The following is a 25849-nucleotide window of genomic DNA, read 5'->3' as shown; positions in this document are numbered from 1 at the left end:
TTTGCGGGAGAAAAAATCAAATTGCCTACGACTTTACGCAAGGTATATATCTAATCTCCGTTATTAATTGTTTTCTAATGTGCATTAATTTATGCTGAACTTAGCAACAGAAGTTATTGTTTCACACCTAATTTTCTTAGCCTTTTCTAATACTTTTCCAACATAATCACTCTCAATCTGACTAAGAAATTTGCCTAATGGCATGCTACGAAAAACAAGTTGAAAATTCTGGTGGCTGTGTGAGAGTGTGAGTAGAAGAAATTCAAAAGCAAATTCTATCTTTGGACTGGTGATTGAAAAGATGATGGGGTTTTAGCAACCAATTTAGTGGGCTTGGTTGGAAAAAGTCCAATGCCACCTCAGAAAGGATGCCTAAATTGTCGAAGAATACACGTTTTGCCAAAGTTGGTGGAAAGTCCAATATGTTACCATCTCGAAATTTGAATTGGTATGCATGCATGCATGTTCAATTAATGAAGCAGGAAACAGATGATTTATGTCTTAACTTTGAACTACATATGTTACAATATTGTCGATAATAATTTTTTCTCCTCCCAAGAAGGGGAGGTGCCTCGCTCACGATTAAACAAATATAAAGTAAGGAAATATCACTGCTGCATCAGCAAAATTGTAAATAACAAGATAGCATGGAAACCCTATTTTGCATTAGTTTTGTTTTATAGAAAACTTCATTTTAATCCCTAAATAAGATTGCTTTTTCAATAATACCGTATGTAAGATTAAAAACTAAAAATAGTCCTCCATGTCAGATTATAGTATTCCATGTCACATTTAATCATTTTTTAATAAATTTATTGCATTTTTAGTTTCCCTATTTACCCTTATTACTCTCTTAAAACCAATTAGAGAAACAAATATATAATTAATTTTTCAAGAATGCTTAATTAACTAGATCCATAATTAACATGTTTGTTATAACATAAATCTCCATGTGTTATTCCAATCAAAGAACCCAGAAAACTTAGAAACCATGATCAAACAAAAAAAGCCATAAAACTTACAAACCAAATATCTCGTTGTATTCGGAAGAAAGAAGAAAAAATGGTCTTTTAGATGCCAAATTGACGGTGAATCCAGAGATAAATGAAAAGAAAATACAAATTGAGAAAATAGAATGTGAAATCACAACTTAATTGACCGTACCAAATTAATCGGACATACACTATATAGTACCTAACCGACCATACCAAATGGATAAGACCTAATTGATAGTACCTAAATGATTAAGGTGCATTCATATAGGTACTATGGTTTAGGTGCATTCATATAGGTACCATGATTTAGGTGCATTCATATAGGTACCATGGTTTAGGTGCATTCATATAAGTACCATGGTTTAGGTGCATTTGACTTGGTACTATGATTTATGTGCATTCAACTAGGTTATATGATTTAAGCACATTAGGACATGGTTTAAGTGCATTCGATTATGTAAAATATATGATTTGGCTATTTATATTTCCTCTATGCTTTGAATGGTGATAATGAATAATTTGAATTAGGTATTTGTTAATTCTTGTAACGTATCACTAATATTTTTTTGAATTATGTTTATCATTTTAGAAAGTCAGACAATAATCAATGCCAAAAAATATGGAGCAAATTAAAATCAAATATTTAATAGGGGCATTATAGGAACCAAAAAAACGCATTAAATATTTAAAAACAAGAAAATATAAATTTTAATATTTATGCTAACATGGAAATTTAGTCAAAGGACAATAATGAATATATAATCTAACATAAGGTTTTAATTGAATTTCAATCTTTATCAAGGATTAAAATGGAGAAACCCCTTTGTTTTATGACTCTGGGAGCAGAGGAAAAAAAAACTCTATTTACCCAAACCATTTGAATCAGCATCTCAATTTGTGAACATACGACTGTAATGTACTTCAATATATGGCAAGAACGGAAAATTCTGAATTACTTGCTTATTGACAAAGAGCTAATCCCATCAAATCCTCTTTTATTTTCTCTAGAAAAACAAAATAAGACCATCAGGGAATCAACTAGTTTTCAACACAATCGTTTCACAATACTAGCAACCAAAGTATTGTTCTCGTGATTAGGCGACCTTACTTTTAAGTGCTTATACCTACAAATCCCTCATTCTAATATGGTTGTAACTTGCCAGTCATCCATGCACGACTCACATCTGTTGATTTAACTATAACAAAGTTATAAAGCATAGATTACAAAGCACTTTTGATTACCATATTTTGATAAGCAAAACTAATTAAAGCTCCTCTTTTTATCATGACTTATTGCCTCCTCCATGTTCACTGCCCCTTCACACCCCCTCCCCTTCCATGCAACTTGTATCGTTCCTGTTAGGGATATCAATTATTTTACTTTTCTCGTGTCAAAAGGCATCTAATTCTTCTTCATATAGTTATCATGTTTAGTTGTCTAATTAAGCCAACTTTACTTTGAACAACCTTTTTCCTTTTCACCATTAATCGTAATAAAACCATGCATTTCTTTCCCTTTAAACAACAACAATTAAGCCTTATCCCAATAAGTAGGATCGGCTATATGAATCATGGAACATCATTACGCTCAGTTTTGCATCAAATCTTCCGTTAGCTCTAAGTACTCCATACCTTTTCTTATTGTCTCTTTCAGAGTCTTCCTAGATCTTTCTCTATTTCTTTTGCTCTGACCAGATCTCACAGTCGCATCTTTTAAGTGGAACATCTGGTAGGTCTTCAGTTCACATGTCCAAATAAACAATTTTATAGGCAAGGGGATGGAAATTAAGGCTTAAAAAACAAAGGATTCCCGATTACATAAACCTTTTCAGAAAGAATAATTTTATTATCAAAAGTGCCACGGTGGGTTTGGGCGACATACTTCTCTTTACTAAAACAAAATAAGGGGATGATCGATCGATCGAATCGATCAATCGAAGATGCTGATGAAAAAGGAAAAAAGTTGAAAATCTTATCTAGATATGTACTTTACACGGCATATAACCTATCACTTGGAGGCTTAAAGGAGTTGACAGAATCATCCGATTTAAATATCACATAACATTACATTTCTTCCCCCACAAGGAACGATATTCGATTCTATATAGCAAGCCCTAGAGTCGTTATGGATCCTGATCGGAATTCGGAGCTCAAATGCGTGTTGGATTTATAGTTCGTATCAACTTAGTACAATCTTCTACAACAATTTTGTTACATAAACACTCAATAGAAGGTCAGGTGGGTTTGTTTTAGGGATATATTGATCTTGATTAGTAAGCTAAGGTTCGTTTGACAATCATTTTGATTTTAGTTGTATCTTTTTGTGTAGGATGTGAGGGAAGCATATTGAGAAAATACGTGATCATTAAGAAGGGTGACAAGAGAGGGAAATAAATAAAAAAGAACGAAAATAAAAATCTTGAAAGTGAAAACAACTTAAACATGTTTTTGGTTTTAGTTTCTATTTTTCATTTTGCATGCCTTTTTTCATACATTTTATCTACATCTCTTCCGCGCCATTGTTTCTCGAACTCTTTGAAACCTCTCAAGCATTATCTCTTATATATTTCTCCCACATCTCAAATATAAAAATGAAAACTAAACAAAATTGTAGTGTTTTTATGAATTTATTTATTTCTAGTCAAAATGGAATATGAGAATTGAAAGGGAAGAACCAAATTAGAGTAGCGTTTAACTAACTCTAAAAAGGATCAATCTCTAGTTTAGTGAGGAGTGATAAAATAATGATCACTATGTACTCCTGTCACATTCACATTTTTCACTTTTCTTCTTTCTTTAGCATTGTCACATTTGGCGTTTTGCACACATTAACCCTAATTACAGAGTCAGAGAACAACTTAAGGCGACAACTCGCATGCATAGTCCCATTTATTTAGGTCATCGAGTTTTAAAAAGCATGCATTCGCGTCACCAACAAAACCTAGATGTGGACTAACGATAAAGTTTTATGTGGTGGTGTATTATTTTACGTATTATGATATAGGTGGATCGTAAGTTTGATTAAAAAGTAATGGTCATTGTATATATGCTATCTACATAGTTATTAAAATTTTGAAAATAAAATTTACAAAAACAAAAAATGTATCAATGGTTCTGGTCGTTTAAGCTTTTTAGTGACAACCTTTAAATGATTTTTTGTCGCTGAATAATCTTCTTATATCTTTAGCGATTGTTTATAGGTAACTATTTTGTCACTAAAAGTTTATTTTATTCAGTAGAAAAAAAAAAGTGGAAAAGAGAGGAAAATAGGAGGAAAAATGGGGATAATTGATGTGGTTACTTGGCTGTGAGGGGAGAGAAAAAAAAACAGTAAATTATTTTGTGTTTAATTTACTATATTGTCCATAACTTTTCTTTTGATTTTTTTCTTTACTTTTGTTGATACGGTTAATTTGATCTTTGCATTCGTTATATGTTAACAAAATACATTTTGTTCCAAATGATATATATATATATATATATATATATTAGTTTGAAAGGAATATTAATAATATGTGGTAGCATTTCGAGTACATTGAAAAATCTATCCTAAGAGCTTCTCCAGTGAGGGGCTCTATATGAGGCTGGAAAAGTAATGGATATAGTCTATTTTAGAGCTCCGAGGAATCTTTGGGGCTTTATAAAAGAATATCTCCCAATATCGGGCTGACACGCCCCGACTACGCCCTCACGGTTTTGTTTCTGGGAACTCACACAAGAACTTTCCAATGGGTCACCCATCATGGGATAAGGATTGCTCTCGCGCGAACTCGCTTAACTTCGGAGTTCTGATGGAACCCGAAGCTAGTGAGCTCCCAAAAGGCCTCGTGCTAGGTAGGGATGAGAATATACATTTAAGGATCACTCATCTGGGTGATGTGGGATGTTACAATCCACCCTCCTTAAGGGGTCCGACGACCTCGTCAGCACACCACGACCAAGGTTAGGCTCTGACCATTTGTCACATCTCAACCCGGAGCAGGCCCGGGCGGACCACTTCCCGGGCCCGTTCCACCACCGTAGCACGATATTGTCCGCTTTGGGTTTAAGCCCAAACCACCTATTTATTTCTAACCAAAATCAAAACCCTTTACCTAAACCCATTAGACACTAACCCATTCAACCCAAATCCTTCAGAAAATCCTTTTATTTATTTATTACATTTATGTGCTTATGGGCAATTATAGTGGCGTTTCTGTCTTCGCTAGCTGCGTGGCTTTTCGACGGCGAAGTACTATGAGTGGACCCCTTCTAAAATTACATGATTTTATAATTTAATTGCATAAATGAATAGCATGTCTTACAAGTTTATGTTTTGATTTTATGTTAAACATGTTTATTGAATATGTTGATTTTCGTCTCGTGTTTTTGTAAGGAATTAATTGTTAGCCTATATTGAGCTATATTTTGATATATCGTATTTTCTATAAAAACCATGAACTGGTAGACTATTTGATGGATGACGATAGGATGCTAGAACATGTTTTAGAAACCCTTCTTTATAGTATAAACGATGGATGACTTTATACTATGAAGTGGTTATTTATTAGAGGCGTAACTATTTGTGCGTACCTAGTGGTCACTATGCCGCCTAGGGTGAGGATCTGGTGTTGGCAAATAGGTCGGGAGAAATAATCCCTAGCTACGGGCTGAGGGACACGGAGCAAGCATTGGGCCGAGAGTTGGTAATCTCTGGCTACGGGCGCAGAGACCACGGAGCAGGCATGGGGTTGGGAGTTATATTTATTCAGTGATCTTACTAGTAGCACACCGCGCTTACGAGACGATCTACGAGACGATACACGAGATGATTTATATGATGTTTTTCCGCGTTATACCTGCCGATATATTTTATGGCATGCTAGAGTTTCAGAAAAACTTATCATTTATTATGCTAGTAGTTTTCATTATTTATAAATCTGGGGGTTAGTATGTTCATAACTGTTTTCATATTATGTATATATATAACTTGGTCCACTCACCCTTGCTTTGCCCCCCCTTTCAGGATTTAGAATCGAGGCATACGATCCCGACGTCAACATCTTCGCTTTGGCATATTCGAGTCCTCTCGGTGTAGGACCCACATCCTTTTATTTATTCAATTTTATATTAATTCTTTTAGAGCTCTAGTTAGTTGTATACTCTGAACACGTTCATAAATTATTAATTCATTGTATTTTAAATTCCTAACCCTTATTTATTTCTTATTCTTAGCTTTTGTATCAATTAATGGCTTTCGTCACCCTTGGGTGTCAACCAGCACGTGTCTATCCTGTATTCGGGGAATATCAGGGTCGGGGCATGTCACAGGCTATATCTTTCGGGCTCTATATAGGGTTATATATATTTTTTTATGTAGTAATTTGATTAAGCAATGATTTTCTTTTGTGTTAGCTTTTTTTAAGTTGATTTTTGAATGTGTTATTTTATATATTTTTGTATGAACCTTTCAACCTAAAAAGTTCAAATTGTGACAAAGTTAAATTTAATCACTTATGAATCGTTTGTTGGATTAGATTCCCTTATATCAATCTCCTCTGTTGAAAGAAAAAAACCCCCACTTCGTCCTCTGAAATAATTTGATTTTCACATATAACACAACAATTTACATAGCACCAATTGGTAAATTAGTATCATATACAATTTTGAAAAAAAAAATATTTGAAAATTTCACCCATCAATGCCCATGAACATTAAATCAATTTGAAATTTTAATTCTTATGGAATTTAAAACAATTGATTAATTAGTCAAATTGCAAGAAAAATAAGTAAGAAAAAAGAATTTAAAAAATAATAAAAGGAGAGTATAAGTGTATTCGCAAGTAGAGGGAGAGTGATAAAATTTCGCTCACATGGGTTGCTACTTTTTTGTGAGACCCATTGTTTTTTTGGACTAGATGTAGCCCGATTTTATGCTACCCAAGAAAGAAAGTTGCTAGCCTTAGTTGTGGATCTAGCCTCATTTTCCAGCTCATCAGAGATGAAATTTCTCGCTAAAGCTGAAAATGTGATAACCTTATGGAGGATAAAGCCCCCATTGAAGATGCTCTAACATAAAAAAGGGTAACATGGCATTGCCACACAGAAGCTAGACAGATGCTGTCCCACTGAAAAAAGCTAGAAAAGATTTAAGCATAAAGATTGGGTGAAACGACGAACGAACCTGGGTACAAGTTGTTATGTGACCCCTTTCATAAGGTTCTGTAATTTGTACATCATACATGTGAACTTTGTCGGTCACTCCCAAATTCCCAATTAACTTCTTTCCTCTCTCATGTTGCAGACAAAGTTATAGACCTCAAAATATTTATACTTTTTCAGCTGGACTGGATAAGTCGATTTTGATCTCAACTGTAAGAAATAAATCGAAGAGTGCGATTAGGGCTAATACCCATCGGTTATGGGTAATAGCGGTTACCCGTTTATTTAAATTTCACGGTTACGGTTATAGGTAATCGTTTAGATAAATAAACGGTTATGGGTATAACCGTTTATCCGCGAAATTTAAATAGACGGTTATGAGTATTAACCGCGGTTATAAACGGGTAACCATTTACCCATTTATTTTATATATGTAAAATTAACACAAACTATGTTCCTTATCAGACAAAACTTAGATCAATGCTATTGACTATAGTGCATGATTTTTATAGCTAATATAATATAGTTTTCCTTAACCATTTTAAATTTCATGATCCATTATATATATTATGTTAATATTTTACATTATGAGTTAAATAACCCAAGAATACTGTCTTTTAACAGTTTTTGTAACCCAAGAATACTTAAACAAATTTTATATAACCTTCATTGCTAACAATTAAAAATATTGTCTGTAAACTATTATTTCAATTATTGGAATGGTATAAAGACTTAAAAAATTAAAATGAAGAAATGTATGATGAATGTAACTATAACGGTGTTTAATTGTTAGAAAAAGAAAATTATGACAAATTTTTGTTTTTTAATTTTCAAGTTGTTAAAAAAAATGTAGACTGGTGAAAAATGAGTAAATGGTAAAAAAGAAAGGATAAACGGGTTTAAAAATAATAAATGGGTAAACGGATACTAAACGGTTACGGTTAAATGGGTACACGGGTATGAGTTTGGTTAACCGTTTATAAACAGTTATGAGTATGGGTATAAACGTTTAGATAATTACCCAACGGGTAAATGGTTATGCGGGTATGAGAATAAACGGTTATAGATAATTAACCTCGGTTACCCGCCCGCCATAATCGTTGTCCATCCCTAAGTGCGATGCCGTAGTTGTTCCGGTACAATTACTTCAATGATCAAGTCAGTAAAATAAGAACACGCATGAATAGAGAAATGACAAATATAAAAACAGAGGAAGAGAGTGGAAGGGGCCGGAGGGAGGAGTGAAATGGCTATTTAGCACGAAACAAATTGAACAAGAATATCATTTCAAATTACTTTTAGTGTTCATTTTATAAGTACCATTATGTACATATTTCTTTTACTTTTACGCCTCATTTTTCTTATACAATTTTTTTGTCTTCCTAACAAAAAAATTTTGAACAAAAATTAAAATAAAATCATTATCAAACGAATTCTAAACATAATATATCTCAAAATACTCTTAAAGTATTGGCCGATACCACATCGGTGTCATTCAGTGCAAGATTTTTCAATTGAAGTTGATTTAGAGCAGCAATCCCATGAAACCAAGTACCTCAATTGGGTAGCAGAATAAAGCTCTCCCACAATAATACCAATTAAACCATGTGGCTTGCCTAAACCAAACCCCGCCATGTAACCAACTGATTAACTAACGCAACGGTGTTCTTTCTTTTGTCCTTCAGACAAAGGCCATTGTCTCTTTGAATTTTGCAATAGTGCATGTAATTCCTATTCGGAGGCAGATTGTCTGCCCTCTTGTTTGGGTGTCGTTTTCATCTCCTCCTATTTTGTGCGGTCACGGTTAAGTCACATTAACATTTTATATTAATTTTTTATAGCGATAACAAGACAAAAAATAATAAGAATATAAAATGTTGACGTGGCTTAACCGTGACCGTACAAATAGAAGGGGATGAGAGGGCAGACAATCTGCCTCCTTCCTATTCTCTATTTTTACCAATATAATCAGGTGAAGCAGAATCTTATTAGCGAACAAATTAAATCCGCACTAATATGAGTGGACACATGGTGCCTCGTACTGCCTTTGACTCCACTAATATGCTTTTACATGGCGAGAAAATTTTCAGTGTGGCTGAGATCTCAAACATGATATCACATGTCATTTAACACTTGAAGGGAAATTATTTTTCAAGTATCCCTCTAATTGTATAATAACATGTGGCGTAATGACCCGAGTTACAGACACACTGAAAAATCTTTACTACACGGCCTTTTGCATGCCTTTGTCTTGTGATTTTCATTTCTTTATAGGCAACGATATTGAGAGTTATAGGTAGGGCTAAGTCATACAGTAGATAAATAATAATTTGACATTAATTTTACCATTCTTGAAAGTTGAGTCTAAAACTTTTCACTTACAACTGAATACAAATGAAATGAAATTTCAATAAAATGTAGTGCTAGTGTCATGATACGATTTGAGATTGTGACTTATCAACTCAAACGGATAACATACAATTGGACTCATTCCTCACTTAATAAGATAAGAGTGAAACCACAGATACCCGTTAAATGTTAAGAATAAGAGAGAAAGGCTGGTGTTATAGTGGAAATCAAGCACTTTTATGGCCATTCTCACCCAAGTTCAGAGATTTGAGATTTCGAACATAATTGCATTCTCAAATGTGCGATAATGTTTTGGTGCATTCCACCTTTGCAGTCATCTTCTCCTTCAAGAGGTTGATGTTAGGTTATTTTGTTTTGTAGTGTTTTTCCCACGATAATTAGGGGAAAACCCATCCGGTGATGATGAGATGAAATGAAACTAAACTAACTGAATTATGAGAAATTAGACAACTGCAAAAGAAAAACGTCCGCCAATCATACGCTGCCACTGGAGCAAAGTTCCAGCTAAAGAGACATCTTTGCCCAACAACTCATACATTTTTAGTCATTTCACAACACTAACCTCATATCTAATTGGATCAACTTCTCACTATTAAAATTAAATTAGGATTAGTGTTACGGAAACTAAATTTATGTATTAAATTTGTGCTATAAATGATGTGACGCTTATTAACCAAATTCCATGTGAATCGAAGCACATATCTAACTAGTGAGTCCGTGACACATCAAATCCATTTGACGCACAGATTTAATACAAAAATTTGGGTGCCAAATCTTATTCGTAAAATTAGAAATTAAAAAAAAAAATAGTGAGTCAGTGGTAGCTGACACTCACATTGCTTTCTGTTTCTTTTTTGTGCATGAATTCCTCATAAATAAGACTCTCAGCTGATCATTCGGAACCTCCCACCACTCCCTCCACAACCCCCCCCCCCCCCCCCCCCCCCACCAAAGCACCAGCACCAGCTCCTCCTCCTCCTCCACCCTCACTTCAATTTCTCATACAGCATTTGCCATTCAAGATTCAAAACCTTTTCACCAGAATCCTTATGGCTACTCCAATTCCTTACCACTTCACCTTCATTCTTCTAATTATTACCGAAGGTAAAAAAAAGACACAAACTTTTAATAAATCGAGCAATTTTACCACCTGGGTTGTTCTTCCATTTTATTAATTCAATTGAATTATCACTAATCTATACATTTGTCTCTGTTTTTTAGGGGTGTTAGGGGCCACATTCACGTTCACAAATAAGTGCGACTTCACAGTATGGCCGGGAATTCTAGCCAGCGCCGGCAGCGACAAGCTCGACAGCACCGGCTTCGAGCTTCCCAAAGGCAGTTCCCGCGTTTTCCAGGCCCCGACCGGCTGGTCCGGTCGCTTCTGGGGCCGAACCGGCTGTACCTTTGACGGTTCGGGTCGGGGTTCTTGTTCGACCGGGGACTGCGGCTCGGGCGAGCTCGAGTGCAACGGTGCTGGAGCCGTGCCACCGGCCACCTTAGCCGAGTTCACACTCGGCTCGGGTTCTCAAGACTTCTATGACGTCAGCCTCGTTGACGGTTATAACTTACCAATGATCGTTGAGGGGAGTGGGGGATCGGGTGCGTGCGCGTCCACTGGGTGCGTTACGGACCTCAACCGTAGGTGCCCTGCCGAGCTCAAAGTCGACGGCGCGTGCAAGAGCGCGTGTGATGCATTTGGAAGTCCGGAGTATTGTTGCAACGGCGCGTACGGTTCACCGTCTACATGCAAGCCGTCCATGTACTCGCAGTTGTTTAAGTCAGCGTGTCCGAAATCATATAGTTACGCTTACGATGACGCTTCAAGTACGTTTACGTGTATAGGTGCTGATTATACGATCACATTTTGCGCTTCTCTTACTTCAAGGTAAATACTTTAATTTTTTTTTAACAGTGTTACATGTTATGTTGTTCGATTATTAGTTTTCAATCCACAGTAATCAGTTTTAACGATTTGCAAAATATGTTTGTAATTGACATTGATTTGGTTCCGGAATATGTTTTTTTGCAGCCTAAAATCTTCAAGAGATTCGGGGTCGGGGTCGGGGTCAGATTCCGGGTCGAACCCAATAGGTTCTTCATTGCTAGCTGATTTGGCCAGCGGAGATTCAACCAAAACCCAACCTTCCATTTCCATAGCTCTTCAAAGTATGTTGATTTTGGTCATCTCTTTGGCTCTCACATTTCGACAGTTACATTAGCCAATCATGCCCCAAATGACCCAGTGACCACATCCTTGAGAGAGAGAAACTTACATACAACCGAGAGACGCCAAGGTGGCGGTAGTCACGAGGAAAGTCGACAAAATCAAGGATTGTAACCCACCCACATCCAAACCCCACAATATTGGTGTTCGATACACATACACGTATTAATTTATAAAGCAAAAGCAAAAGCATTTGTTGAGAAATAAAAATGTGCTTCATTTCCTCTATGGAAAAAACTCTTTACCACGACCGCCTTTCTTCTTGTAGGGGTCTACAAATATTTTTAGGTCCAACGTTCTTTTTTGTGATAGTACGACGGTCACACAGAAGAATTACTCGTAACCTACCACCACGTAACCCACATACGCAAGCATTTTTCAGTGTGAACATTTAGCACGACGAATAGGCGTGTGCGATGAGCATTGATGAATTGATGCGCGTAGGGGTCTCCCATTCGGATCATCATACCTGAAGTCAAAAAGAAAATAATGTGATTTCAATCAGTAATGGCAATTCTGAATGGTTCATCTTCTCTCTCATTATGATTACTAACAAGATAAGCAAACAAGGCTAAAAATGCCAACGCAAGTAGGTTCCAAATTGCCGCCCTACGACAGTGATTTCCTTCGAGTTTCATATCCTGGATGTATATGTATACAAAGAGATGATTCTTCAACAATTTGTGTGGGGAAACCCCCCAAAGCAAGCAAATACAAAGACAGAAAAGAACCACTTTTTCCTTAAGATAAGATGATTGATACCTGATCATGACTGCGGTCCATTTTCAAAGATGATTCGTAATCCATCTTTTTCGACATGTCTCCAAATCAAAAAGTTGTGTGAACGAATACACTACGAAAGCACAGACATGAAAGGGAGCGAGGAGGGCAAATGGATAAAACAGGAATGCAAAAATCACCATCCACAGAAATGCGAACATAATTTGTTACTGGTGGTATGATGAAGCTAGCAATGAATTATATTTTACTCAAGTACTATATATTGGGATCACCATCTTAACGGATACCCTTCCCAGTGATGCCTATACCGATTGAGAACAATATATATTTTGCTATTTTATCAGTTCTTGCATTAATCAGTGTTGAAAGTTGAGGCAGTTAGGAACTAACAGAAGGAAAACATTAATTCGTGATAAAATTTAAGCGATCAAACTAACAAGAGGAAAACAGTTCAAGGTAGAGCAAGAGTATGAGAACCACGGTATTATTCAAAATAAAATCATAATATATCGTTCCCAAAATTTCACCCTATTGCCGAATCATGCATTATAATCAATCAATGGCAATGCTCGCGAATTTTTTATTACTTCTTCAGAGAAGATGTGCACTGCAAACTTGAGTATACTTTCCGAGCTAACAAGTAAAATTTCATATAAACAAGTGGCACTCGGAACCAACCAGCGTAAAGTAATAGTGAAAGGAGAATAGAGATAGACTTATCTTTAGAAAAGCTTTGGATTTGATCCAGGACATGTCATCTTTACACTCTTCATCCAAGCCTTCTTCCTTTCTGTGAGCCTGCAGTGACATATAACTTCAAAGCAAACAAGTAATCTCCCACACCCAATATATGTTAGTTTAACTGATCCAAAGAGCATGTCGCTTTTGACATTGTTCAGCTGCGTCCTTTACTGTCCATGTCGTTGTTTAGCCATGGACGGCTATGTTTTAAATCTAATAATGTGACTTGATGCTCAAATAAAGATAAGGAATCTTCAGACAAAAGTTTCAAACTTTCAGACCTTGAGAATTGGAAATCAACAATATATAATATCAATCATGAAAAGCAATCTGATTCTTCCATTACAATTGGTAAACTATAAATCTGGCAGGAGTCAGGACACATAGACTTTAAAAGGAAATCACAATTATTTTACATCAACCAACAACGGTAATGCCATTCTTTCCATTCCAATTGGTAGCTACAAATCAGGGAGGATCAACACAATGATAAGGAAGGAATACGCTGTTTAAGTGACTATGGATCTGTACCCACCACCATTTGCAGGGGCCAAACTTTGGCTGTACATTGCATTTCCCATTCCTAATGATAACAAAAACAATTCGCACACGCAATCCATGCTGCCAGAAAAAACTGACACCCTAGAGACAGAATCTATATTGCCTGAAATATGTGCAGCTGGTGAAGGAATATGGGTTCAAAAGTTCATACTGTAATCCTGATCAATAAGGGATAGCAGTGATCCTTTTGATAGCTGGGCCAGGAACCATCACCGTCCAAAAACTCCTCGTGATGCTTCCAAATTTCTGCATCATAATTCTCTGTTATGCTGAAGTGCAAACCACATTCTTTGATTGTTTCTAAGAACTTGTCTAAGGAGTCACCCCTTTTAGGACTGAAGAATATAGCTTCGGAGGATTGCACTTTTCCCAGCAGAAATTTGAGAATTTGAGCAAGTCCATTGTGGAATTCCTTAAAAAAAGTGCTGTGAATATGACATATCAAGTTAATGAATATAAACAAGATAGAGCATAAAGATTTAACAACATGTTAGGGTGCATTTATGTTACATAATTAGTACAAGTGCCTCTTGTCATTTAATGAAGAAAACCAAGAGGTTAAGTTTCCCCACGTCAACCAAAATTGCAACCAACAAACAACTTTTCCCCACCAACAACCTCCCATACTCATTAAAAAGTATTAATTAAAAATAACCAAAGAGGAATCGACAATATCCATTCAAGAATAATGGGTGGTCTGCTGCAAAGTTGGGCCTATCATGACAACACCATAGCACCAAGTCTAAATTTCATGCCTTTCAGATGGAAAGAAGAGATCCTTGGGCAGTGCATAGAACTTGCCACATAAGTTGAGGTAACTATGGCACATAACCTCGATCCAGATTCAATGATTCCCTTCCTTCATTTAATGAAAAGGGCAGAAAATGATGTGGGATTGCACATATTAATGAAGAAACTTCAACGAAAGAGGAACATACCAGTCACTAGCAACAATGAGATCAAATTCGCTAGAGATAGTAGAAATTTCGTTCTGACTCCAATGCAACATCATGGACTTCACTCTTGTACCACCAAATGCCTTAGAGTTTGCATCAATATTGTGCTGAATATCTAAATATTAAGGAATCTGTACATAATGTTTACAATTGACCAAGAAATAATCTGGTTTCAAATTATCACAATAAGAGAAATAAGAAAATACGTACTTCCAAATGTACTTAAAAGAAAAGGGGAGGGGGGAAGTCTATTTACAATTAATGGTTCTTTGATGACATAACACAAAAACAGAACCAAAAAATAAAAATAAAGGACGTGTTCATGTTTGAAAACATTCCAAGCCCGACCATGTTCACAGTTCAACGATGCAATTAGGATACAATGTACTACTTGCGGATTCCCATCTGAAATTACAACTTCTGATGCCTCAGTAACAGCTGCAATAACCAAGCCGCCTAAGCCATAGCCTGACCCAAGCTCAAGTACACTTTTCGACCTAGAAAAATGCAAGGCAAATGCAAATATATCACACAGAAGAAAAATGAACACTGAAAGTTGCACCAAAATGTCGAAACAGCCAATACAGAAACTTCAAGACCAAATGAAAATTTCCAAAAGAGCAGTGCAAGGCATAATTTGTAAACCTGAACATGTCCGCGTGAGTCAAGCAAAAATACGCAAGAACCTCTTCCGACGGCCACTGACCTGCACAACAACATGAACAACATATATTAAGTCAAAAGCTTGCTCAAAATTACAGAACCAATAAAATGTGCAGTCAAATTGCACAAAGAGGAACTTACAAACAAGCCCAGTGTTGTCAATATTGTACTCATTACAAATCTCAAAGTCACTGAGCTCAGCTCGGTCAACCACTCTTTGACTGCTCCAAAAAGCAACAAAATTCAAACAAAGCCCACAAAAATTCAATAAAAAATTTCAAACTTTCGCATCACTTTATCAAATTTCAAATATCCCACATCGAGAAATCATATATCTATCTGGGTTTTGCAAATGTAAGTTCGAGCATCATTTACTGACACGAAAGATTCGACCTTGGTGCAGCATTTGAAACAAAAATTGAATGCTAACTCACGTGAGGTGAAGCTTGGGGGCAGAGTCGCCGGGCAAGGTGTAGCAGACGGTGACGTCGCCGGAGCGAGACGATGGGTCGTTGGCGATGTGGGATGGGATCAAGTTGAAGCCCTGCGTCGTCTTCCTCGTGATTTTCTTGACGCTGATTTCGGATTGCGAATCTGCTCCTGCAGTTCACGGTATTAAATAAAAACTCCATTTGATCAGAAGAGAGAGAGAGAGAGAGAGAGAGAGATAGAGGCACCGGTGGGTTTGCGGAGGAGAGCTTGGCGGAGAATTTTCCACCGGAGAGAGGAAGCTTTGACGGTGGCTTCCATTGGATTCAGTCTCTGCAGCTCTTTCTGCGGGGACTTACTTCAGTCAGGTGGTTTGGTACGGATCAACGGAAGATTGTGCGCAATATTTGGCGCTGTCTACGGCGCCGTTTCGGTTGCCTTGAGATTGGATCCATAGATTGGGCTGTGGTTCAGGTGGGCCCAATTCTAAGTATGGCCCATATACAAGCCCACACCACCCAAAAGATTTTGTTAGTAGTATATTTCACTAATCCGAATCGTCTATTTTTTGTACTTTCATTTCATAGATTATGCATCCTTGAAATTTTTTATCCAAATTCAAAATGACTGGGGCATTATTGTGACTAATGAATTGACTAATATGAAATTTTATGATTAGAATCAAATGGGCAAATAATTTTCGATTGAGCTAATTTTTTGCAAGAATGAATTATGAACTGAGACTTATATAAAAGATAGTTTAGATTGTTGTACAGAAAGCTAAGCAGATTCGCATAACAATTCCCATTTCTTGAAAAGTCTTTCTAAGTGCAATGCGAATACTCTTAGCCACTTTAATTACAAAGACGCTCGCTGTTATAATATCACTTCAACTCATTTATCTCCAAAAACACAAAAACCAAAATAAAAACATAAATGTTTGTTACAAAACTAAAAATTGAGGGTTCAAAATCTGTACAATGAAATCAACATTTACAAAAAATAAAGGGGAGTTTGAAGCTACTGCGGTTTCTTGCTCTCACAAATCTTGGCATAAACATGCTTTGTCCTAAATGCCAGCAAAACGTCCATTGCAAGCCCAAACATGCAAGCGACTGCCATCACAACAAACACAAGCATGTAGCAGTGGGACCCAACGCAAGTGGTCCCACCTCCACTGGGGCTAACTGTGGCTTGAGAATCGTAGACAATGCCAGCAAGCAAGCCAGAGAATAGGAAGGAGCCCAAGGGAAGGTTGAGGATGAGAATGTTGTACAAGAGGCCATAGTATTTGAGACCAAATAGCTCCGAGGCAACTGGAACTGTTATGGTGAGAAGGACTCCGTAGCCCATTCCGACTAGACTCGAGCCGATATGGAAGGAAGCCGGCAAGGCCGACGCCATGGATATGAACCCGAGGGCCAGTAGAATCTCGGAAGCTGCATTCCAAAGAGGCCTAGGGGTGGCTGATTTCCTGAAAATAGTGAAATTAAGGTTAGCACATTTTCGGAACCCTAATCGAGTATGTTACTCTTTAACTTGATTACATAAGTACGGAAAAAGTGTTTAGTAATGGCTACTAGTCTACAGTATTAGGTAAACTTTTATTATGTGGTTGATAGTTGACAGTTGATACTGTGCTGATAATATCGACAATGTATCAAGTACTGTAAATTGGTATCCGGTACCAGTTAAGTACATCAAATTATCTTTACATTATCGAAACAGTTACTTTAATAAACGGTTTAAAATTAGAAGGAACATACCCAATATAGTATTCCGAGACTAGGCCGGAGACTATGCGTCCGAAGAACCCCCAAATGCTAGTAAGTGACACAAAAATGGAGACATCATAGTAGCCAAGGGCAAGTCCCATTTGAGCCATGTTGTTCATGACACACATTCCAGTCCCTACACCACAAAGAAACGACACAAAAAGTATCCAAAACTCAAGTGTTTTTATCATTTCAAAAATGGTATGGTCTTCCCCAATCAAAGGTTGTCTCTTCACCGCAACATCTTCCACCTTAATGCCTGCACCATTAGAGTTCTGCATCTCTGGCTTCGCAATTGGTCCGACTTGAGCAAGCAAAGGCTCCTTAATTTCTTGTTCTAAATCGTGATGAGAATTGCGTTTGAAGAGCAAAGTGTACATAGGTACACACAAGGGAAAAGCTAGCAGGAAAAGAAGTCCAACAGAAAATATCAAAGAGAGAGCATGGCCATGCTTTCCAGACATGTCAAAGGCCAAGAGATAGATAGCTACGAAAACCGCAATTAAATCAAAAACATGGAAGAACTTGGCTTCTTGTTTTATCTCCGGTAGAGTGGAAGCCGGTGGGGTTTCGTTGAGGAAAAGGGTAGCTATGAGGCAGATAACAGCAGGGACTACGGCAAGCATGAAGAGAAATTTGGAGGGATTGGATGAGAAAAGAGCTGTGCATAAATCTGTGAAGATTGCTGTGCTTAGCCCTACATACCCTTTGAGGATTCCTGAGACCGGGCCGCGGTTTTTCGTGAAATTTCTCATGCATGTCACTAGCACTGCTGTGTTCATCCATGTTGTGCTGTTTCCTCCCATGCACATAAATATGCACATCTGCAGCCAGAGTAGAAAATCATTTCAAGAACCCGTAAAAAATATATACGAAAATAGAAAGCAGTTCAAATGATGTAAATGTTCTTGCATATAACCAATCTCGAGTTTAAGATGTTGAAATTGCCAGTTTGACAACGCAAACACAACAGATTGCGCAAAAAAATTTAAATTAATAGTATGACAACATAACATAACATATTGCACGATAAGAGAACATAATACCTAAATGTCGAATCGACAATACCTGCCAGTAGGGAAGAGGGCTGATTCTCTGACTAACAACCAGCCATTGAACTCCATATCCAATGAGGCCCTCCAATGCTCCGACAATGAGGATGGCGGAAGTCGGCAAACGATCGGAAGCAAGGCCGGATAACAACCCGAATGCCTTGCCAACATCTTTAGCAACGGATAGATTGTTGAGTTGAGTCTGGGAGAGTTCCATCAAAGATTTTAGGGCACCAGAATAGTTGGAAAATGTGTAGTTGTTGCCGCTGATGGCTTGAACCCAAATGGCTGTCACAAATCCCAGCCATTTTCCGGCAGGGGAAGCGAGAAATCGCGACGGAAAAAGCATGGTTAAAAGTAATCAAAGGAAAGAAAACTCAGACCAGATGTGTTTGTTTTGGTTAGTTTTGTCCGAGGATTCTGGTTCTGCCTGACCAAGTTATTTATAAGTTTGTTTTTGCCTTCATTAATTAGCTTTATTAAATTATTAATAACTAAAACAAATGTCTAAACATATCTGTTTGGTTTTTCAGTCCATGGTTTTACAATTCCGGGACTGATAATGATATGATTAAATTTATTTAAACAATACCAAATTTAATAATGTAATGTCGGGTTCATCAAGTGGATGGAGAGGACAAAAAGGACATTTCAAAATCCACGGGAGAGATTAGAGCTAAAACCATCACATAAACCAGGTGAACCCCTGGATCAAAACCGTCTGTTTTTTCTGTAATCCTTATTTGCCCAAGGTGGCAATAGTGTATTTGGACTTCCAAGCCAATCTCATTTTAGATAGGACTAATCTGTTTTTTCTGTAATCCTTATTTGCCCAAGGTGGCAATAGTGTATTTGGACTTCCCAACCAATCTCATTTTAGATAGGACTAATCTAATAAACGGTTATTATGGTGATAAAATAATCAGGAGATAGTCTCCGTACTAAAAAAAAATTAGGATTTAAACTCTGATGATGTAGTCCGTTAGCAACTTTAATCCAAAAGTAATTTTTTTTTCATTAATTTTCTGTTAAATGTAGGGATAAAAATGTCTTTTACGTGTGTACCTTCTTTTTCCTCCTCTGAATCCACTTTAGAACTTATTATTCAAATAAAATAAAAAATTTCCGCATCCGTTGGTAACTTAAAAGTCTTGTCTCTAGTTTTATTAAAGGAGAAATTAGGTTCACATTCTTTTTTTTGCTACTCCATTGATTAAAATTCTATTCATTTTCAATTTTTTATCAAGGTCCTTGGGTATTAATAACATCATTAATTATTTGAATAATAAAATTTTTATTTATTTTTAAATTAGTATATTTTATATTTATGGCTAAAATTTTTATCATATATTTTTATTTTTAATTTTAATTTGTGCCAATTTTTTTTTCATTTTTAATTTGTACCCATATATTAGTTTCTTTTTGTGCCCATCTTTTTTAAAGTTTTATTTGTGTTTGTACCCATGTGTATACCGTCACATGACATTGTATATTTAATCAATGATAGAAAAAATTACATATGGTATATTTATGTTTTATGCCTAAACTTTGTATATCATATATTTATATTTTTAGTTTGTACCCACTTTTAATTTGCAACATTTTTTTAGATTTGTAGTATTTTATTTTTAGGTTTTTTTGTACCCATGTATTAATTTCTTTTAGCGCCTATATTTTTTAAAAATTCATTTGTACTCATAATTTTTTAATCTTTTATCTGTACTTTAAATAATTTATAATATACCCATTCTTCTTTATTAATGTACCACTTTGTTATATGTGAAATGTACCAATTTTTTTTGTAAAATTTACCAATTTCTTTAACACTATGGATACATTCTGTTGCCATTTATTATTTCTTATTTTTACATAGTTTTTATCCATTTATTCAATCAAAATGTTTGAATTTTTTTTATTGTAACCGTTTCTAATAGTATTATAATAAGGGATTTTGAATTTATAGGATTATAAATCTCATAAAATATCAAACAATTAATGTCATAACTATAAAAATATAAATATTAATTGTAATATAATGAGGTGTACAAAGTCAAGAGACTTTGATCAAACTTTGAATACCGTTAAAGTTTTAGTCAAAGAATGTTAAGAATTAGGAACCGTATCCAAAGTATCCATTTATTAAACTTGTAAATGGCAAGTCAATATCACTATTTCTAAGCAAAATGCTCTCATTCATGCATAGCAAAATGCAGCTCAAATTAGAACCATCGCTTGCAATAAAAAATGAATTGGTAATTTTATTTTATTTTATTTTTTTTTTGTGTAGAGTGGACTAAGCCTGACAATGGTTTAGCAATAATATAATTCAAATTTACCTTAGCGAGAATCAAACCTAAGCCTCACAATAGGTTAGCAAAAATGAATTGGTATTTGCTATCAAATAATCAATTAACAATAGTTATTACACAAGTTATTTACAGTTCTACCCTAAGCGCACAATTATGCATATCAAACATACAACATTTCTGTTCTAAAAAAAAAAAAAAAAAAACACATACAACTTTTCTTGCAGCAGGGGGCATGTTTTAGCTGTAACTCATTAGGCTGTTGAGGAAGAAGCCAAAGGACAACCATCTGGACTGCTTCCCCACCATTTCAAGCTAACATGTTCCATCCCCAGACACAAGTACAAAAGTACCCCCATAAACGCTAATCCGGCGTCCAGAGCTCCAGATAGCACGTAGTTGTGGCGACTCCACAAGGCGCGATAATACCTGTAAGCGATAAACCCTGATGCGAATCCAATGAGAATCCAGCTGGTGTAGTTGACAGCAGTAGCCGGAGGCATGTTAACTGTTGCCCCAAAGAGCACCGGCATGGTGATAAGTTTAATCCAATGTTTGCTTGGGAAGGCTTTGTGAGCAAGCCAAACTGGGACAGGAGCTATAGCACCAGCTAAGAAAAACCAGTTGATGGTGGAATAGTGGCCAAGATTACCAAATATTCTGCGAGGCCCGACAAGACCCCAAATAACAGAAGCATCGTAGAAGACATGGTCGCCCGGGCAAGTCCATGGACTGTCTGATGGTAGTAATGCCCTATCACATATGTCTGGGACTGTGCTCATAAGCCACCAGGCAGTTCCTAAATGGACGAACGCTGCTATAACAGTACCAACTACCTGACAAGAAATTTGATGAAACTTGGTGAGTTTTTTTTGTTTCCGAATATGTTTGAGAAGAGAAAAACACAGGATGCTAACCTGTGCCATGAACATTGCTCTGGGAGGAATTTTCATGTAGTGCCCAAGCTTGAAGTCTTCCAGGAATGCGATGGCCTGCTTCATGCTTATGTATCCATAAACTTTGAACAATATGTTGGCAACTGGATATCCTGGATACAGATACCCGATGATGTACTCTGTGATCACATTCAACGCTGGCATCTGTTCGGAAATGAAAAGATTGTTAATGCTAGAGAAATAAAAATGCAAAGCTAGAAAGACGCGTGCGACAAAAGATTGGATGACATAAGTGGATAGAAAGGTAAATAAAATCCTAACTCAAAACAAAAAAAAGCAGAATATGAGAAGGAGCGTGATACTACACCTGATTTGTTGTGGCATTGATGACTCCAATAGGAAGAGTGAAAAACAAGGCAAGACCACAAGCAAGCAAGACACCCCACCATTGCAGTTGTAGTTGATAATTGTAATAATGGCAAGTAAATAGGGTTGCGGTTATGTTAGCCAAAAGGATGCACATGAACCACCATCCAGGAACTTGCTTATATTTTCTCATGAGCTTTGTGTGCACATCCATCTTGTTCTCGTTGATGGCAGACTTGCTTAGCTGCCAGATGTCTCTGCACGCTCGATACAATAAGGCTTTGTGAGCAAAATGTATAACAATATATAAGCTATTTCACCAGAGAATCGATATCACTGCACATATATTGATGCAGAACCCGAGCTTAAGTGAAGAATTCTAATACAACTTATGGAAAATTTGCTTTAGAGAATATTGAACAGACAGCAGCAGTTGAATGTGTAAAGTGTCACTTACCTCCCATTAAAGAGGAGAACATGAACAATAGTGGCAGTAAGGCAGGCAAAATTGATGCCATAATAGATAGCAAAGAAGGTGCTCATATAGAGGGGGCCCTCTCCCTCGTATGCATTAATGTCAAGGCGGAAGTTGGAATCTATAATAGCTGATATGTTGTAGCTTTGGCCAGTAGATGTGAACAGATCATCCGAGAATATGGGAAAAGTTTTGGCATTATATACATTGAGCCAATAAGTCACAGGAGTAATGACATACATCACAAGGAAAAAACCAGCAGCAATATTGGCAGTAGCGAACCACGGACTGGCAAGTGGGCTCCCGAGGTAAGAGGATATACTTGACCAATCGAGGCCAATAGCACCGATGCCAAGACCGTGCAGTCCTGAACCGAGCTGATGAGCCAGGATGGAACTAGGGAAAATCCAGCAGATCCAGGAAAGGGAAGTTAGCATTGGGAATAAGTAACCGGGAAGGACATAGTAAGCGAAGCTGCAAGTGAAGGCAATGAGGAAGAACTGGTTTCTTGTTAATCCACCCTTTGGCCTCTCTTCTTTCTCATGCAGTGCCCTGTAAATACATAACATGCACACAAACCACACAGAGCAGTCATGATTCATGACTTCCTCAACATTCTCGTTTATACTACTTAAGTGAGAGGCTGATAGTCTTATAGTATTACACTAAAAACCAACTGCAAAGAAAAATAGGCAGCAAGAATTACACATTCTCGGATCTTGAAAAAGCACGTTCATGAATTTCACGATTCCATTTTCTGAAAATATTCTCTGAAAACGTTACAAGACGTGCCTAACAAGTAATGCTATTATGCTAGAAAAGCCCCATCTTGAGGAAAAATAAGTGAACATATTATGTAGCATATGGAGACCCCTAATAATGCCAGAGTGTTCAAAATACTACTTATGATAAAAATGAAGGCTAACATAGCAAGAGGTTTGTAGCTTAGTTGGTTTATGAGTATTCTTCTTTACACCTTAGTTTCGCTTTTGAATCCCCCTTCCCCCAAATATCGTTTGTAAATGCTTTTAACTACTAAAGTTGCAAACTCTGGCCCCTACATTTTCCTTGCTATAGTAACTTCTATTGTAATTTTTCCTCTAATTACTTAAACCAGCATGTTTAGATAATATTAGCATCAATTATCACAACTAATAGGTAATTAACTACCACTTGTTAATTATAGACGGAAGCATAGCTATATTGGTTAGAGCGGATGAAGACTTATATGCACTTGAGTTTAAGCTTGTATTAAATAAATAAATTCAAGAGTTTATAAATTTATGGAAACCCTAAGCTACTATAAAAGATTTTAAAATAGTTATTAATTCATGGAGTTTAATGGAGTTCCATAGACTCTATGTTAATTTTGGGTGAAATCATTAAAAATCTTAAGACGCATAAAGCCTAAACAACACTATAAAATCCCTTCAGATCTATTAAAATCCTTTATTTTAAAAATACTTCAGATCAAATCCTAATTTAATACATAAAGAGTTTTATTAACTACTTCAAAATTCGGAATTAATACACTTAGATCGCTATAGACTTTAACTCTTTTAAAATGTTGATTGAATAGTAAATACTATGACTTCTATAAATTCATTTATCTTGATTGAATAAACTCTTAATTAAAATCACCCTTACCTAAAGGCCCAAGACAAGGCGTATTACTATGAATAAGATAGTGTTATTTACACGTTCATTTTTACATCCGACACAATTTGTTATTTTTTTTTATTGATCTTTTTTAATTCATCTGATGTTGAGAAAAGATATATCGCTCAATAATAAGCAAATTGGTTTGACCATTGGCTAGTCAACGAGCCTACGTAGACCAACAATTACATGCGCCATTAATGAAACGACACGTGGATGAAGAAATCAGGCGAGTTTACCTGAAGAGCGAAACCTGAACGAGATTTTGAGGCCACCACATTGCGGCGGGCTCCACCAAGTACCGCCGGAACAGCCCGGCCCACCCGAACCCCAACACCTGAGTAGTCAAAACGACAAGCAGCGCAACGAAAAACGACAGGTTCTTCTTGTAAAAGATCTTAACCGCGCTCACGATATGGATGGCGTAGACGTTCCCAGCTCCGGAGTTGGCGAAGATGGTGATGAGCACGTGCTCCTTCACATTGAAGGGTCCCGGATTGAGCGTGAATTCCCATTTTCGCCCCTTGAAGAAAACTCGATCCGTGATCAGCGACGCCATGAGGTGGCCGAGCGGGACCACCGCAATCTGAGCGGAGATCGAGGTGAGCGAGAGGGGCTCGCGGCGGTACCAGAAGAACTGGTTGAGGAAGGAGAGTAGAACGCACGCGAGGGCTCCGAGCGTCCATGTCCTGAAAGTGACGGTCGGGAGGGAGGGATCGTCGGTGACCGGAACGGTGAGGGCGACTTGCTCGATCGGAGAGTTCTCGTCCGCCGGCGGCGGAGATGAGGCGGAGGCATCGTATTGAGTCTTCGGAACTGCGGCGATAGCAAAATGGAGGGAAATTAGTGGAATTAGAAATGTAAATTTGGCGAAAAAGAAGGAGAAACTTGTAATTTGAGCGTTTGCTTACTGAGAGGAGCTGCGATTTCGTGGCCGCTGCCGCCGGTCATCTGCTCCTCCGAGCGCTAAACGAGAATGTGAAACGTGGACGTTTTGGTTTCCGAAAAACGAGGATTGGAGCCTTTTTGATCGGAGCTTGTGTGTACCTTGTAGCAATATTCTGGGTTTGACTGGCAGTTCTTGAGAGACGTCAGCGGTGACCTGGATTTACCGACGAGTTTGTCCTGAAGCTTTTTGGAGGCTTGCTAATAATGCAACGTGATGAAACGACGGCGTGTTGGTTTTGGATACTGAAGTATGCATATGTAATTACGTCGGATGAATCTGTACACATTTCCGGCCGCGTACATTTTCTGATTCAGATTCAGTCTTTATTAGTTTATAGAACAAAAAACACGTACCAATTATTATTAGAGAGATTGTTCACCGTCACACGAGATAGTATATTATGTGTTTCTATATAAATGGTAGGTTATATGTATTAAAAAGTTAATAACTTAAAAATTAAAATTTTTCACTACTTGTATAAAAACATATGATATACCGTCCTTATTCGCATCATAACCAAAAATTTCTTCAATTATTGGGGATGTAC

General features: G+C 36.9%; 4 protein-coding genes and 1 long non-coding RNA gene across 6 annotated transcripts; 1 reads left to right on the top strand and 4 right to left on the bottom strand.

The window, feature by feature from the left end:
* The first annotated feature begins 10410 nt into the window (after window positions 1-10410).
* Window positions 10411-11980, top strand: LOC103456175 (thaumatin-like protein 1). Its single transcript, XM_008395832.4, has 3 exons — window positions 10411-10610; window positions 10728-11394; window positions 11539-11980. Exons 1-3 carry the CDS (start codon window positions 10556-10558, stop codon window positions 11726-11728), a joined length of 912 nt encoding a protein of 303 aa, XP_008394054.3. The 5' UTR covers window positions 10411-10555; the 3' UTR covers window positions 11729-11980.
* Window positions 11926-12688, bottom strand: LOC139189331 (uncharacterized). Its single transcript, XR_011573166.1, has 2 exons — window positions 12496-12688; window positions 11926-12202 (listed from the first exon to the last, which is right to left on the bottom strand). It is a non-coding gene; the product is annotated as an uncharacterized lncRNA (long non-coding RNA).
* Window positions 12689-13604: 916 nt separating this feature from the next.
* On the bottom strand, window positions 13605-16435 carry LOC103456183 (calmodulin-lysine N-methyltransferase). Of its 2 annotated transcripts, none has more exons than XM_029090505.2 (7): window positions 16073-16435; window positions 15830-15995; window positions 15537-15616; window positions 15378-15438; window positions 15114-15229; window positions 14715-14847; window positions 13605-14201 (listed from the first exon to the last, which is right to left on the bottom strand). In XM_029090505.2, exons 1-7 carry the CDS (start codon window positions 16143-16145, stop codon window positions 13922-13924), a joined length of 909 nt encoding a protein of 302 aa, XP_028946338.1. In that variant the 5' UTR covers window positions 16146-16435; the 3' UTR covers window positions 13605-13921. The 2 variants fall into 2 exon arrangements, with proteins under 2 accessions (XP_028946338.1, XP_008394073.2); XM_008395851.4 differs by having other exon boundaries at window positions 15830-15989.
* Window positions 16436-16631: 196 nt separating this feature from the next.
* Window positions 16632-19076, bottom strand: LOC103456200 (protein NUCLEAR FUSION DEFECTIVE 4-like). Its single transcript, XM_008395862.4, has 3 exons — window positions 18668-19076; window positions 17591-18423; window positions 16632-17298 (listed from the first exon to the last, which is right to left on the bottom strand). The coding sequence occupies exons 1-3, from the start codon at window positions 18998-19000 to the stop codon at window positions 16845-16847; spliced, it is 1620 nt and encodes a 539-aa protein (XP_008394084.2). The 5' UTR covers window positions 19001-19076; the 3' UTR covers window positions 16632-16844.
* Window positions 19077-21021: 1945 nt separating this feature from the next.
* LOC103456207 (oligopeptide transporter 7-like) lies at window positions 21022-25788 on the bottom strand. The gene is made up of 6 exons (XM_070808117.1): window positions 25265-25788; window positions 24593-25169; window positions 22677-23246; window positions 22221-22476; window positions 21875-22057; window positions 21022-21793 (listed from the first exon to the last, which is right to left on the bottom strand). Exons 1-6 carry the CDS (start codon window positions 25302-25304, stop codon window positions 21212-21214), a joined length of 2208 nt encoding a protein of 735 aa, XP_070664218.1. The 5' UTR covers window positions 25305-25788; the 3' UTR covers window positions 21022-21211.
* Window positions 25789-25849: the final 61 nt, after the last annotated feature.

This window comes from Malus domestica, chromosome 02 (genome assembly GCF_042453785.1).
Source record: "Malus domestica chromosome 02, GDT2T_hap1".
NCBI lineage: Eukaryota > Viridiplantae > Streptophyta > Magnoliopsida > Rosales > Rosaceae > Malus > Malus domestica.
This window is presented reverse-complemented; position numbering and strand designations above follow the sequence as displayed.